The sequence below is a fragment of the Leptinotarsa decemlineata genome, unplaced genomic scaffold (genome assembly GCF_025532065.1).
Source record: "Leptinotarsa decemlineata unplaced genomic scaffold, Ldec_3_MD MMD2_tig00026294_RagTag_RagTag, whole genome shotgun sequence".
In the NCBI taxonomy this organism is placed as follows: Eukaryota; Metazoa; Arthropoda; class Insecta; order Coleoptera; family Chrysomelidae; genus Leptinotarsa; species Leptinotarsa decemlineata.
Window position 1 is genome coordinate 675,730 of NW_027412674.1, and position 15,367 is coordinate 691,096.

Consider the following 15,367-nt stretch of genomic DNA (forward strand, 5'->3'; position numbering starts at 1 on the left):
TTTTATCCTCAGAGATCCCGTTCCATCATTCCCTGTCTACTCTTCTCTCTCTTAATACCCTTCATATATATTGGCCTTATACTTTCCACTTGTGATACACTGTTTGAAACCTTTGGTGTAGTAATGAATAGGTATTACTGAAGTTTTTTCCTAACACCAAACCGTTATTTTATTAACACCTCGACACGTGTTTCGATCACCAAGTGATCAAACTGATCTTCCTCTTGACAGAAAGTGTCTCGTATATAATCACAAGAAATATTATTCAAAACCAAAAACATGTCTAATATTCACTATATTTTAATACAAAACCCAGATAAAAAAAGCTGATAGTTCCGTGTAAAAATTAAATTTCCCTCCAAATCTAAGTGAGTTGATTGTTCATAAAATAAAGTTATCTAACATATTACGGCAATCCACTCACAGAGGCACTAAGCCACACCAATTTTACATTTGCACAACGGTTGTTGTTTCATCTATCAACATGTGTACGAAGTTGGAGCAATCTCATTTCTCGCGTCAAGAGATTTTGACAAAACAAAACCGAATAGGCAAAACACCAGGTTTTGTATCATAGGAATTATATATATAGTATATATCTATGGTTTCTATGCATTTTTTTTAATGTCAATCTTTTCATCTTCTGACTTTTGACTTGACCCCACTTGCCACTTCCACCTTCAACTGATCAACAGTGATCAGTATTGTTTACTATTCTGTGTAGATATAACATTGAGAGACTGCGATAGAGGTATTATTGGAAGAGACAAACTGAAATAATCGCAACCTATAAAAAATGTATTTATAAATTTTCTTCCGGAATCTTACACTTCACATGGGGTCAGTACAATATTAGGTAACAATTTTTGAAATTTATTACAGAATTATGCACCTAGTAGTTATTTTGAATCCATGCATAACTATTTTTTGAAGGAGATGTTCATTTTCTCAAGTCAGCAATAATGGGAGACCCAAAACAATTCGGGAGCTGGCAGAAAATTTCAGATTTAGGGTCAGGTGCATTTGGAGTCGTATCCTTATGGAAAAATAATGAAAATGATGATCTTATAGGTATGTATTAGGGTACTGTAATCCATCTTAAATTCTGGATAAGAGGTACAATATATATATTACAAGTACATATAATTATGCCACTGAATTGTATCTCGAGACTTATGACTAGTGCACAAATCCACTTACACTTCAAATTAAGTGGAAGATTTTTCATTGACTCCAGAGAGATGGGCAAAAATTCTCAATCTACACAAAAGTTTTGTAAATTCTGATGTATTGTATTTCAGGAATCATCTACTAGCTAACTTAGAGCTTGCCTATTATTCTTTGATAAAAAGTTCTGCATTGTTTCAAACCTAGATAACACGTATCAAATTCAGAAAAACCTTACATGATTCAAGAATAATAAAAAATTAGCAAGAGAAAACTACCCTCAAATTTTCAAATACAGGAAAATTTCATTTGGGAAGGTTGTTTAGATTGACATTATTGACTCAAAAAATGAATTAATGGCCTTCTAGCCTCTGGTTAAATCGAGAGGACTAACTGAATTGAATTTTTCATGTCAATCTGAGGTATAACAAGAGTTATTTTATTTTTTTATCAATAAGAAACTATTTCTGCTATTTTCAAAATTGAAGTTATGAAACGTGGCAATAAAAGTGAATAAAGTTATTCGTTTTTGTTAAATCTTTCTCTTGATTTTTTGGCAGTTTATTATCACCTTGTAGGTTGTTCAGTGAGAGCCAAATGCTTTCAGAGCCGCTTGGCTATTAGTAAATATTCTTAATGATTTATGTGAAGTTTATTTCTGCTGATGTCCTAGGTCTGCAACTGTATGCATCTGTCCTTGTACACTCTTTGCTGGTATCATCATACATATTCAATGGGTTTATTTGTGCCCGAAGGCCCAAAACTTTTCACAGATCCTTCCACAAGTCCTCCATGAAAATCTGGCGGCTTTGTGTATAATCTTTTCCAAGTGAATATTCTGGGTGAGTTTTTTTATCAAAGATAATACCCAGATATTTTACTTTTACTCCAAATGAAGAATTTTATTACTGAAGAAAAGTGGAGTTCTTCCTGGTGAAGAGACTATCACAGTTTTGCTGTAGTTTACAGACAACTGCTCCCTGTGGCATCAGCTGTGAACTTGTTCAAATTTCTTTTACAAGTTATCCTTCCTAACGTGATCCTTGCTAAAATGACGAAGTCGTCTGTGAAAGCTTGCAGGTCTACATGTCTTCTGTCAAAGTCTTCAAGCAAGGAGTGACCACAAAAGAGGAGGATAGTAACTGACTTGGTAACTTGGATTCTAATTATCTCATCTAAAAAAATGGTAGTAGCACAAATCCATAATGTAATTTACAACCACTGTAGTGATGTAAAACAGTAGTCCTCTACTGCGTCTCTCTCTATGTCTGTTTACGATAAACTCAATTACTCAACAGATTTTCATGCTTATTCCACCAATAGACAAAGTGATTCACAAGGAACAATTATTTGTGTAATTCATTAAGGTTTCGTTTCAGTTTTCTGAGATATGATGATATATCAAATCATCTGAAAGATCAATTTGTTCAGGCCAGTCTCAACTCCCTACACTGTAGGTTAATGGACTGAGACCTATCAGAAAACAATTACTTCCTTGGATAATACCACGAAGGGCATTGGATTATATCCGACAAGTGTCAGTGCAGGATTCTTCACTGAAGTCATTTCTGCATATGCTGTTGGTGATAAAACTGCCGCAATAGATTTTCAATTAATAGAACACACTTGCAGATCGGTTTCGGGCTGTTTGGTCACTCGTCAATGCAAGTGCAAGGTAGTGTCTATCGTCAACATGAATTCGATGATTTCCGATAATTGAAAATCGAATTTCTTCAGAGTATCATTCCTCGAACTAGGCTGAAGCGGCTCAGCACCTGTTTGGAATTTTGATAACGAAAACACACGCATTTTTCGCAAAAGTTTACGAATTTGTAGCCCAAAAACTAACCTCTCCTAAAAATATACCCCTTGCAAATTTAAGGAAATGATTGTATTCATTTTCAGTTTCTTCGAAAACTTTTCAGAATGGTCCTGCCATAGATTTATACTGTTAACTCAAACACAGACTTGCTTCTTCAGACATTTTTCAATCATAACTAGATAGGAACGCATGACCCTATTCAATAGCTCCCCAGGTCTCTAACATCATATTTTTTCTGTGAAGTTTTCTGATGTATGTTTTGATATTTTCAGCTATAAAAAAATGCAAATTTCAAACACACATAAATCTCACTGCAAAACAAAAAGAAAGGTGGCACAATGAAGTGGACATAATGAAAATCATAAACCATCCTAATGTAATAAAATATAAGAAAATCCCTCTGGACCTGGAAAGTGCATTATTGAAACACAATCCTACAAAATTACCTCTTCTTCCTATGGAATACTGTCGTAAAGGAAACCTCAGGCATGTCCTTTGTAAATCAAAACATATATCTGGTTTAGAAGAACAAGATGTACGCTATATCTTGGAAGATATTTCAAGCGGACTGCAGCATCTGCACAATCTTAAAATTACTCATAGAGATATTAAACCAGATAATATTGTTCTCCAGCATTGTGATGATCGAATAGGAAATACAGTTTATAAAATCATTGATCTTGGTTATGCTAAAGAATTGGGCGATACAGTTGTCAGTTTTGTTGGAACGCTTCACTATTTGGCCCCCGAAATTTTTGATACTATCAAATACAATAGTAGTGTTGATTATTGGTCAATGGGAATCCTAACATTTGAAATAATATGTGGAGTATTGCCATTTCTGTCACATCTACCACCATTTGAAAGGTAAGTCTCTAGCAAGTAGCCTATACTTTATGGAAAGCTTTGAAGATTTGTTGCTTATAATAGACAGCCATAAAGGTGTTATAATAGAATGTAGCGACCTCGACCAAAATTTTGCAGTTAGAAGTAGAAAGACCACCGACATAACCTTCCTTTTCACGTGTTTTGGCTTGGAACAAAAATTTGCCGAATTTTGACATTGCAAGAATAATTAATGAGAACATAATAAATATAATACTTTATGAAATAAAAAGGGCAGTATGTGAACCCCATAAACAGGTTGTATAGATCTCTCAGATTACAGTGACCAATATCTCGAATGTAGAATAAATACCAAACAGATATACCTAACGTCTTCAGAAGAGAAGAAATTTCCATTAGAAAGTGAATCCTGGGCTGAGATTGGATTAGAGGAAGATTCTGAAAAAAAATTTCAGTACCTATTTTTAAACTTTATTCTTTCTTCAATTTGGCTTTTCCACTGGTACCCCTTAAATATATCAAAAGAGAAACGACCTTGGATTACACAGAGCCTAATTGAAGAGGATTGGTTGGTCAGAGATTAGCTGAAGAAAGACAAATGTAATTGAAGAAAAAAAAATCAACGGCCACACGAAGAGTTATCAATCAACTGAATAACAAAAGTTCAAAAACAAAATCTTCCTACATAACTACTAATGTGAAAAATATGGCTGATATTTTCGATAAAATTCTTAATAGACCTTATCGATGATACAACCTCGCCTAAATTTTAACCAAAACTAATTTAATGATGAAAAAAAAATTTGAATTCAATATTTCTTTCTTCAGTAGATTGAATAGAAGTTCTTGATATTATAGCAGATGCGTGATGTTGTTTGATGAGGTTCCATGAAGCCTATTAAAATATAAAAGCTGTAATTATTGTTTCAGTACAAAAAAAAAATTGATAAAATACCGTGATTCACTGCTTTTACAAAAGCAGTCATATGGCATATGAGGAGGACTTGTTTTATAGTAGATTTAGACCTATTTAATGGAAAAAACCCAGTAATTTCGAGTAGTGGAAAATGGATCTATATATTTTGTAGTAACAGGAGGTTGCATATCTTGATGATCTAGAAGTGATTTCGAATTGGGGTGAAAGTCACCAGGTTCAAGTGAATGCCACAAAAACCCAGGCATCGGTTTTCTCCATGAAGATAAATTGAATCAAATCAAATTAAAATATACTTTATTGTCCGAAGATTTGCATCTTATTGACGAAAGTCCAAGAAATACAATATTAATATAGAAAAAGTACTAAAAAAGTATAAATGTAGTTATAAAAAAGTTCCAAAAATGTATAAATGTAAATATAAAAAAAGTTTTAAAAATGTAGAGATAAAATACCACCATGTATAAAGTTATAGTACAAATGTCTCCGAATCGGATATAATAATGTCAGGTCAGACAATTCCGCTTTCTGCTTCTATAAGTTTGTTGGGGCCCACTTCTTTTGGTTTTATATTTGAACGATATTGAACTTTTAATTGAATCTGAGTTCATAAACCTATTTGCTGATGATACATTGCTTATGTGTAGCGATATGAATTTAGATAGATTTTATGATTCATAAAATGGATAGGATTTTAGTAGCGGTAAATGAGTATTTATGCACTAACAAATTGAAGTTAAACTTAACAAAAACAAAGATATTTAACACGAAATACAAATACAGTTCTCTAGATATCAACGGTACAAACCTCAATATCAATAACGAAAAAATTGAAGTTGTGTCATCAGTCAAATACCTTGGTTTTCAACAGGATAATTTTTTTAAATTTTGACACAGTCACGTTGAACATATACATAAGAAAATATCGAAAAAACTATATTTTTTCAGTAGAATAGTACAAAATGTGTCAATGCAGTCCAAAGTAACAGTTTATAATATCATTATTCAACCACACTTTGATTATTGTGCGTCATTATTATTTTTATTTAACCTCAATACATTAAATATGCTACAAAAACTACAAAATCGAGGGATGAGAGTAATCTTGAAAAGAAATCGCCGTACTCCCATAAAAAGTATGCTTGATTGTTTGAATTGGTTATCAGTTGAAAGTAGACTCTACTATTTTACAATGATTCTAGTATACAAAATTGTAAATGGAATGGCACCAGAATATTTTAAAGATTACATCAAATTCAATAAAAACATTCATAATTATAATACAAGAAATTCCAATAAAATACATATAGACAGAACGGCATTCGGAAGTACCATGAATTCGTTATTTTTTAAGGGCTTCCACGAGTTCAATGAATTATCGGAAGAAATAAAAAAAAATATCCATTTTGAAATATTTTATAAGAGCACTCAAAGAATTTTAAAAAGTAATAGAATACAAATTGTATAGTTATGTGGAATTATTTGGGACATTATTGGCTATCATTTATTGTTTTTTCATTTATTGTTTTTAATTGTTCACTAGGGTATTTGTATCTGTAATGAAACCAAAAATTACTGTTTTAATAATAATTTAATGTATATAGGTACCTATATTTCATTATCTATTTGAATGTTACTTAACATATGATACTGAAATCTTTATATGTCTGGCTACATGCTAGTTTAAATATCAAATTGTTTAAATTTTTAAAATTTCATTGTGCTAGTGTTATTATTACACTCATAGATATGTATATTAGGTTTCCTATTTCAATAAAGATTATTATTATCATTATTATATTATTAGAATGGACACCAATATGTCTTGGCACAATCATGTCGCTGGAATTGCAAAGGCTGACTCTCAGAGGCTTGGAACACTGTTCCGAACCAGAAAACTGTACACACCTTAGCAACTTTTGATGTGTGATAAAGCTCAGATCAGACCTTCTTTAGAGTAATGTTCTCATGTATGGAGCTCTGCCCCCAAACATACACGGAAGTTGCTGAATTAAATCCAGAAAAGAGCCATCCGCCTGATTGGAGACATGAACATCACGTGCAATCTTCATAGCCCGGAACATCCAAGAAAGCTTGGAGATTTGTCTCTCTTCTATAGATACTTTCACGCGAGGTGGTCAAGTGACTTGGCACATTTGATTCCACCAAGAGCAGTACATATCAGAAATACGCAACGGACTGTAGCTGCTCATCGTTTTGAGGATCAACTCAGTACACCTCGAATTTCACTCTTTGAGAATTCCAGAGAACTGGAGAACTGCGTTTATGTGGAATAAACTTCCTGAGAACGTTTTTCCAAATGGATTTAATCTCCAGCGATTCAAATCCAATGTGAATCGCTACTTTCGCACAGGCACTGCTCTGAGAGCGCCTTAAGGATTTTTCTGCAGTGCTTGTGTTTTGTCCTTAAAAAAAGTAGGCAAATTTATTTTAAACACCATTTATAGTTTACATACAGTGTTGTTACCCTCAGTGTGAGGATGGATGCATCTAAGAGTAACTAAAGTACTTGTGTTGCACTTTCCATCCACCACTATCTTATATCTACATGTATACATTTTGAATAATTAATTTACTAAATTGATGAATAATTGGGAATGATGAGTTTGCTGAACATCGTGTTTCTGTTTAGCCAAATAAGTCGAGAAGTTCGGTATTGAACATAATGAATGTTCTGATTGATTTTTGGAATGTATTGAGATTGGAAATATTTCTTATGCTGACTGGCAGAAGATTGAATAATTTTGGAAAATACATCTCTGTGTGTGACTTTTATTAAATGCTGGTATGTACATCTGAATTTTTAGGATTCATATAATTCAATATAATTGTTTCAACACCAGTTTTATAATAGACAGATGTAAAGTTTGAAAATACTTTTCAAACTTGAGATTTCTGAGTAGCAAGGCGAATACAATGTAATATTTTATTTTTCATTATTATTATTATTATTATTATTATTATTATTATTATTATTATTATTATTATTATTATTATTATTACATATGCCAGAAGTATGTTTGATCTCAGATGTATTGATTTGTTTCGTCTCATATTCGTTAATGAAGGCATATTATCGATCGTTCATCTATACATTCTGGGAGCTGAAATCATGTTAAGGAACATACAACGTGACTTTATTTGTCACTACCACAAGTTCAGAAAAGACGGTTTACGACATTAATAAAAATTTACTTTTTCAGTGAGGTTATGATGGCCAAGCAGTACTGTTAAATTCAATTTCAACTTTAAATAATTTCAACACGCACATGGAAGATAGAGGTTTCTATCAATTTCTGTACTCTCAAATAATTTCTAAAGTGTACCAATAACTAGAATATTTGAAAGTGTTTACCTGAAGGTATATTTCATATCTTCTGCAGAAAAAATACTGACGGAACGGATTGTATAATTTTTCATTTTCCAAAATTTGAGTTATGGAGTTGCTTTTTCTGAGTTCGGACTACAAGTCCCTTGATAACTCCTGAGGGTTGCTTGTAACGATTGATTTTAACAGTTTTATATTTTAAGTAATGTACATGAAATGTTTAGATCTCAACGATATCTTCGTTGACATTGTAATTATTTTATATGTACATTAATTAATTAAAGAAATTATCAGATAGTACTGTGTTCTGTTTTATCCAAAACTTTTCTTTGAAATCTTGTTTCGTTATTGTTTGAAGACCAAACAAAGCAGACAGATGATTGTTTAATAAACTGAATTTTAGCTTTCATCAAACCAACTTCCACATGAAAACACTTTTTTTAGGATAGAATAAAGAAAATACTTTTGTCTAGTTTCTACTGTGTTTATTTATTAGTTACGACCGGTTTCGGCTTATAAGGCCATTTTCAAGTAACTACCACAAATTGTCAAGTTGCGTCTTAAATAGTGTGGACAGGTATCTGCTCTAGGTACCTGACCTAACACGTTACCAATATTACAATATGTCACGATTACCAACTATTGGATGGATCCTAAAATTCCTAAATTCAAAAGGGGCGAGCTGCATAGATCTAGATGGTCGTTGAGCGTTATGAACTTGGGGCCCTTGTACAATTTATTTTCCTACGCTTCCAATGTTATATGTATGAAGAATTTTCATGTTTCCTTTATTTATTGTATGGTTTGTTTCTTTTAGATGTCCATATATGACCGATTTTTTATCTGATAATACATGTTCTCGATATCTTATGTCGAAGTTTCTCCCTGTCTGACCTGTATAAGCTGCTGGGCAGTCCCCACATTCTAGTCTATATATGCCCGATTTTTTCCATTTATCCCTTTTGGGTTTTGCGTGAATAACATGTTTCCTAAATTATTCTTATTAGAAAATGATGTGCTTATGTTGAGTTTTGAAAAATAGTTCTGTATATTTTCTGAGAACTTCCCTGAATAACTTATGCTAGCATATTTTTTACCTTCTTTACGTTCTTCCTGATTTAGGTATAGTTCCTTCATGATCAATTTATTGTTCTTATTGGAGATCAGTTTTTCAATTAAGTTGGCGGGAATATGGTTGTTATATGCTATCTGCTTTATGATCTTAATTTCTTCTTGAAAAGCCTCCTCCGATGACGGTATCATAAATGCTCTATGTATCATAGATCTGAAGGCCGATAATTTGTGTGATAATGGACTGAAAGAATCCATCGGTATTGTACAGTCCGTGAAGGTGTTTTTTCTATAGATGTTGAACTGAAATTGTATCATTGCGTTTTGTTTTGTTTTTAGTGATGAATCAACATTTCTTTCTTTTTAGAAAATACCTTTTAGATATATTTGCCTTTTAGGTATTTTTTAATCATATTTTTGAACAGAAATTATGAATAATTAATATTTAGCAAAATAATAACAGTATATAGAGAGCATTGCTGAAACCCTTTATTAAATTCAAATTACAGAACTCAAAAAAATGTATTTTTTGCAGGTTTTCAAAAATTAAAGAGAAAAAGTCAGAAGATATATGCATATACTTGAACTATTCTGGGCAAGTCACTAATTCTTCAGAAATCAAGAAAGAACACTTCATTTCAAAATGTCTTGAGCAACACCTTGAAATTTGGTTGAGGCATGTGTTAACATTCGATCCAAGTCAAAGATCTCAGAATTTTCCTGGTGACATTAAAGTATTCGATTATCTGAACTTTATCTTGAAAAAGAAAATTATAAACGTTTTTATCTTACGCAAGTTGGAATTTTATTCCTATGAAATAAATGAAGAAACACTAGTCAGCACTTTGAAAGACTGGATTTCCAGGGATATCAAGATACCAAAGGATGAATTGATTTTGTTGACCGAGAGAAATGTTTTAGGTCTTGATGATATGTTGATGAAAGATATCATGAAAGATGAAACCAACGTCTATGTGACTTGCAAAAATCTCTTAATGGCTGATACGATTACATACAATTTTCCAAAACTCATAAAGGAGGTTATGAAATCTGCTTTGAAATTCAATATGGGATATATTAAACAATTAAAGTCCCAAATGGTTTACTATATTAGTATGGAAAATAAAACTGCTCACTTTTTCCGGACTGGTTTTTATTTGTATGTGAATTATATAACCCATTTAGTGGAGGTTGTGAAAAAGAAAGGGGAACTTACTTCAAAGGAATTTTCCAAACTAGTAACAAGAGTTGAGTGTTATAATAGCATTCGAAAAAATAATATTTGTGATATAGATTTAAGAAATAATATGGAATATAAAGACTGTTTAGGGTATTCTCGGAGGCTGGTAGCAAGTTTGGAGAGGACATTTTCTAATTTTGAAGGATTGGAGAAAAAAGTTCGAGTTATGATGAAACGACAAAAGGTCCTAGAAGAGTTTTTTCCTGAAGTCTCCAAAATAATAAACCTTTATGATTTGAAAGACCAGTAATTATTGATATTTTTTTTATTATAAGGCAGTTTTCATTAACCTCACTTTTATTTCAGGTATCTAAAAATTTTAGGGCTGGTGGAGAAAACAGTTGACAGCAACAATAGGAGCAGTAATGACTCCAATAACAAGCAGATGATTTCTAATATAACAAGTCTCATATCTGAAACAATCAGAGTGAAAAATACATTTTTCAGTAATAAAAAGTTTAAAGCATATTTGAGGTATGTGAAATGATTGATATTTTGTTTTCCTGAACAGTTAATAGAATTATCATCTTTAGATTTTGTAATTTTCAATTCTTTTTTAAGCAACTGAGCATAACCTGTAGGTATAGTTTTAGACAGTGTCGTAGAGAATTGATATCTATAGATGTTATTCTCGACTGAATATACTGTATCGTTCAGCAGTTAAATAAATGTTCTAGAACCTTGGGCTGATTTAATGCCTTCATTTAAATTTAATTTTATATGGTTCAGCAGCAAAATTTATTTTGAAATTACATATATTCGTATTTGTCATCCTAGGTTAGGTGTCGTTGAAACCTTTCAGTCAAAATTGTATTGGTAGTTCGGTACGGTTGGTTCAACTTTATAAAGAGAACGTGTTAGAAGAGAACTGAAAAACTATTTCAACAGAGCAGAGATCTCTACAAATTAGTACTGGGAACAAGATTGTTGAAATGGGTGCCAGGAAACATTGGGAGGAAAAACGTAATGAGCCCAGAAGGCTAGAGTATTTTCTGGATATTTGCAAGAAAAAATATGTCAGGTTGCTCCCAAACTGAAAGAAGAGACAAGACATTTTTCTAATACAAGTGGAAAATTCTTTCAATAGGCATATATTGATGAGCAGAATAAATTTATCCAAATTAGATACTCTAAAAGTACATACTATTCTACTACTGAACTGTGAATGTAAACTTTTCAAGAAATGGGTGTACCTTTCACTGACTTTGCACTGAGTTTCAGCAAGGAGATATTGATATTTCTTTGTAATTGTTACTCTTTTACATATGAATGGAGATCGCTCTCTTATTTTACTACTTTTACTTTGATACTAACCATATCATTACATTTTTTTATGTAATTGAAAAATTTTGAACTAATTTGTTTTTGTTTCAGTATCATTGGCAATTTCTCAAAATATATTGAGAATTTGTTGAACTGGATTAGAGATTTTGACAGTCATCTTCAAGAATTATCAAAATCATTTGAACAGACTGAAGTCGTATATCGTGATATTCTCCTCAAAGCTGCCGAAAATACTAAAGTTGGTATGTTGCAAGTTTTAGAAGTAATCAGCTATGAAAATCATTTTTCATTGGTCACAGAATTTCTTAGGGTTTTTTTTTTAGTTCACAATACAAGGGTTACGTTTTATATTTTTACAAATGAAAATTAGAGGGAGATATGAAAAAATGAGGCGTCATCATATCAGTAAAATTCACCTTTTATTACCCTGTAATAAAAGATGAATTAACAGCTTAGTTAGATGATAGGCGGTGTTTGGATAAAACAAGTTTGTGAAAAAATGAAATAACTTGATGATTTTATGCTTTCATGAAAGGCCTAATTCAACAGGAATGTATAGATTCGGTTCAATTAACTTTTGATAATGAAGAGCCATCAGGAAAAACTGATTACAGTTGGTTTGCGGAATTTCATTGAGGTTGTGCGTTTGTCATTGATAAATCTTGTTGAGAGCAACCAAAAGATCAGTATGTGATGCACCATAAAATATAATCGTCTCTTGGCATATAACAGACTGTAATATATTCAATATTGAGTGTACATTATCATTATTTTCGTTGCCATTTGTAGGGGTTAACAGAAAAACATATTTAACAGACTTTTTTTTTTGCTTCACTTGCAACCACTTCTCTGAAGAATCAAAGAACAGTTAATGATAAATGGTTTGGAATTATTTTGTTTACCAAAACTCTTCTGAATCTTCAACAAAATTAGAAAAACAACCTGCAACTTAGCATCACTCTTCATTATGACATCAACTCCCACACACCACATGGAACAGTTGATTATTTGAAGGTGAAAAAAATCAAATAGATGACTCAGTACTGCGATTCTCCTTATTGAACGGCTATTTCAAACAAAAAATGGGCTTATAATGATTTTCATCACCTCAAGATGCTATAGGATCCTACAAATCCATGTTTTTAAGACAGAGAAAAAATGTTTTGAGAATCGGTGTGAACATATACAAAAGTTTGAAGGCGATAATGAAAGAAGTTTTTCTAAAAAATATTCTTTCTATTTTCTAAACAAACTTACATGGCGACATTTAATTTTCAGATTGTTCAAAATTTTAGTCTGGAATGTTGTTTTGTATGTCGTATATACTTGAATCCAACTGCTGCATTTTTTATCAATTTGAATATCAATGGAAATGTTTATTTGTTAGTCATCTGTCCTTTTGTGTAAGAGATTTGGGATTCTACCTCCCATATAACAAATTTCACCAATTTGCTTCTTTCATTTGCCAATCTTATGATTTTCTAAAGTGCCTTGCCTTTACTTTTAACAGCTGCCTTTACTGTTGCTAAAGATCTGTCATCTAGTTTCCATCTGATAAGTTAATAGTTCCTATTTCTATCGTTTTCTTATTTTTTTTTATACCAGTATATTATTGTTAGTATTGTAATGGTGTATATTCTTTCTTGATTGAAAATGCCTTTCCTTCAAGCTTGACTTTTATAAGTATAACTTAAGACTGTTGGGTAATTAAATTTCAAATTTCTATATGAATTGGTTGTACAAAAGAATAATTTAAGTAAATTAGATCAATTACCATACAGATCAAAATCCAATTATATCTTTAGTTTTAAAGAAATAACACAATAAATTTGCATACTTTCTCAAAGTTCTGTTGACTCTAAAGAACTTTTTGTGTCCTTCTTATCTATTGGCGAATGATTTAACTAAAAACTTAGATGCAATGCAATGAGATATTGTTTATAGTTAAACAGTTGGCAAGCAAAGACAATTCAAATAAAAAAAAAACTAATTGATATCGAAGACTCATGAAGTTTCATTGGAGCCAGTATTAATTCACCCGTTCCATTTCCAAGCTCCATATTTCTGTGAGCAAACATCATTATCCTTATATTGATAGGGGTATGTCCACCAGTGAGGATGACAGTGTTCCATGTAAGTGAAATTTTACCTGTTTTATATAGTACATCGTGTAGCAATCGTGTGAATGATATCTGATTCAATTTCATGACGAATGTTTGGAATACAAACGGAACAGAGGAAAGTGTTTTTTGTATAATTCAGTTTTGTTCTTATGAAAGTACTTGTATCGAGAAGGCTTTTTCTTCTAGTTTGTGTCTGAAAATTACTCCTTTGCATGATCTAAACATCTTTGTATATGTTAATTTTCTGAAGTTGATTGATTTCTTCCTTTCTTTGGAAAATTCCTACATTTTTTCGTATAAAGATGGAGAAGTAGAAAGCCAAAATCATCCTCTTCCCACTTCCAATCATTTTGCGAGACTCGACATATTTCTTTTTGTAAATCTGGACTTTCTGTACAACAAACATTTTCCTCCTCACTACCGCAATGGAAAAATTTGTACCACTATTGTGTCATAGGTTCAGCTCTGATATAATTATTTCTAGAAGAGTTCTTTGGATTCGATCTACTTCCTTCTCTCTTTTGCCAATACTGGTTTAATTGTTTTCAAGGTTTGTCTCAAATTTACGTTTGAAATTTTTGTTTCTCTAGTATAAACCCTAATTTGAGTCCTCATTTTTTAATGAATCTGGTCGACTTGTTTAAGGTTCTTATCACCAAATCTGATCTTCCAAACCAAAACTATCTTCCATAATTGGAATAGAATCCCAAGTAAAGACTATCAATAAGACATTTGAAAAATACTTTGAATACTGAAATAATAATTTGTTGTATTGTACTATCTTGACGCCTGAAGATGCTATTGTATAGCGAAACGTGTGTCGAGGTTTTGTTTACTGTCAAGTGGAAATCTCACATGAAAGTGTTTTTTGAATATGTTATTTTAATCGAAGTTTCTTTTCAGAGAAAACTTACAATATTAGTTTGATTGAAGAAATTCGAGACTTGCCCATACCATATTTGATAAAAGAAAACCAAGATTTGCGCTTTAAGTAAGTATTCTATTCTTTGAATATATATTCAATTTATCACATACATTCATTTTTTAAGGTTTGAGGACATCCTCTCCAAGAGCATTTTGGCCCATAAAATGTACGCTGAATCTGTGAAAACCCAAATATAATTATAACATAATATAATTATGTTAAATGAAATTCAATTACAATCTATTATAAATGTTATTTGTATATGAAATATATTTTATACAATAAAATTATGAAGTTTTATCCCTGCCGTTAACTATTATTTTATTATTCATGATATAAATATTTCTCAGCTACATTAACCTTTCTTCACTTTTACTTTACTTATTATTATTATGTATTACAAGGAACATTTTTCAATATAGTTTAGGCAATTCATTAAAAATTCACTCAATTAAAGATGTGTAGAATTGTGTCAATGCTGTGATATGCAGGTTTTTATGCACAATGTTTTTTCTAAGACTGCAGTAAACATCAAAAGCACTTCATTTAGGTAATTTTTTCATGTTGAACGGTCAATTTGTTAACTCAACCAATATAGAAGGGATT

At 31.6% G+C, this 15,367-nt stretch overlaps 1 protein-coding gene across 4 annotated transcripts; it reads left to right on the plus strand.

Moving 5' to 3' along the window:
- The first annotated feature begins 646 nt into the window (after nt 1-646).
- Nucleotides 647-15,061, plus strand: LOC111508410 (serine/threonine-protein kinase TBK1). 4 transcript variants are annotated; one of them, XM_023163886.2, is made up of 8 exons: nt 647-798; nt 883-1,071; nt 3,262-3,856; nt 9,725-10,675; nt 10,736-10,903; nt 11,804-11,955; nt 14,740-14,827; nt 14,886-15,061. In XM_023163886.2, the coding sequence occupies exons 2-8, from the start codon at nt 963-965 to the stop codon at nt 14,956-14,958; spliced, it is 2,136 nt and encodes a 711-aa protein (XP_023019654.2). In that variant the 5' UTR covers nt 647-798; nt 883-962; the 3' UTR covers nt 14,959-15,061. The 4 variants fall into 4 exon arrangements, with proteins under 4 accessions (XP_023019654.2, XP_023019651.2, XP_023019652.2 ...); XM_023163883.2 differs by having other exon boundaries at nt 649-856; nt 934-1,071; XM_023163884.2 differs by having other exon boundaries at nt 649-840; nt 934-1,071.
- The last annotated feature ends 306 nt before the right edge of the window (nt 15,062-15,367 follow it).

Bases quoted from the DNA above. Each gene is read 5' to 3' on its own strand.
- LOC111508410 (XM_023163886.2), top strand. From the start codon at position 963: ATGGGAGACCCAAAACAATTCGGGAGCTGGCAGAAAATTTCAGATTTA. The intron at 10,676-10,735 runs GTAATTATTGAT...CTTTTATTTCAG, and splicing joins CTTTATGATTTGAAAGACCA to GTATCTAAAAATTTTAGGGC. The intron at 14,828-14,885 runs GTAAGTATTCTA...TCATTTTTTAAG, and splicing joins AACCAAGATTTGCGCTTTAA to GTTTGAGGACATCCTCTCCA.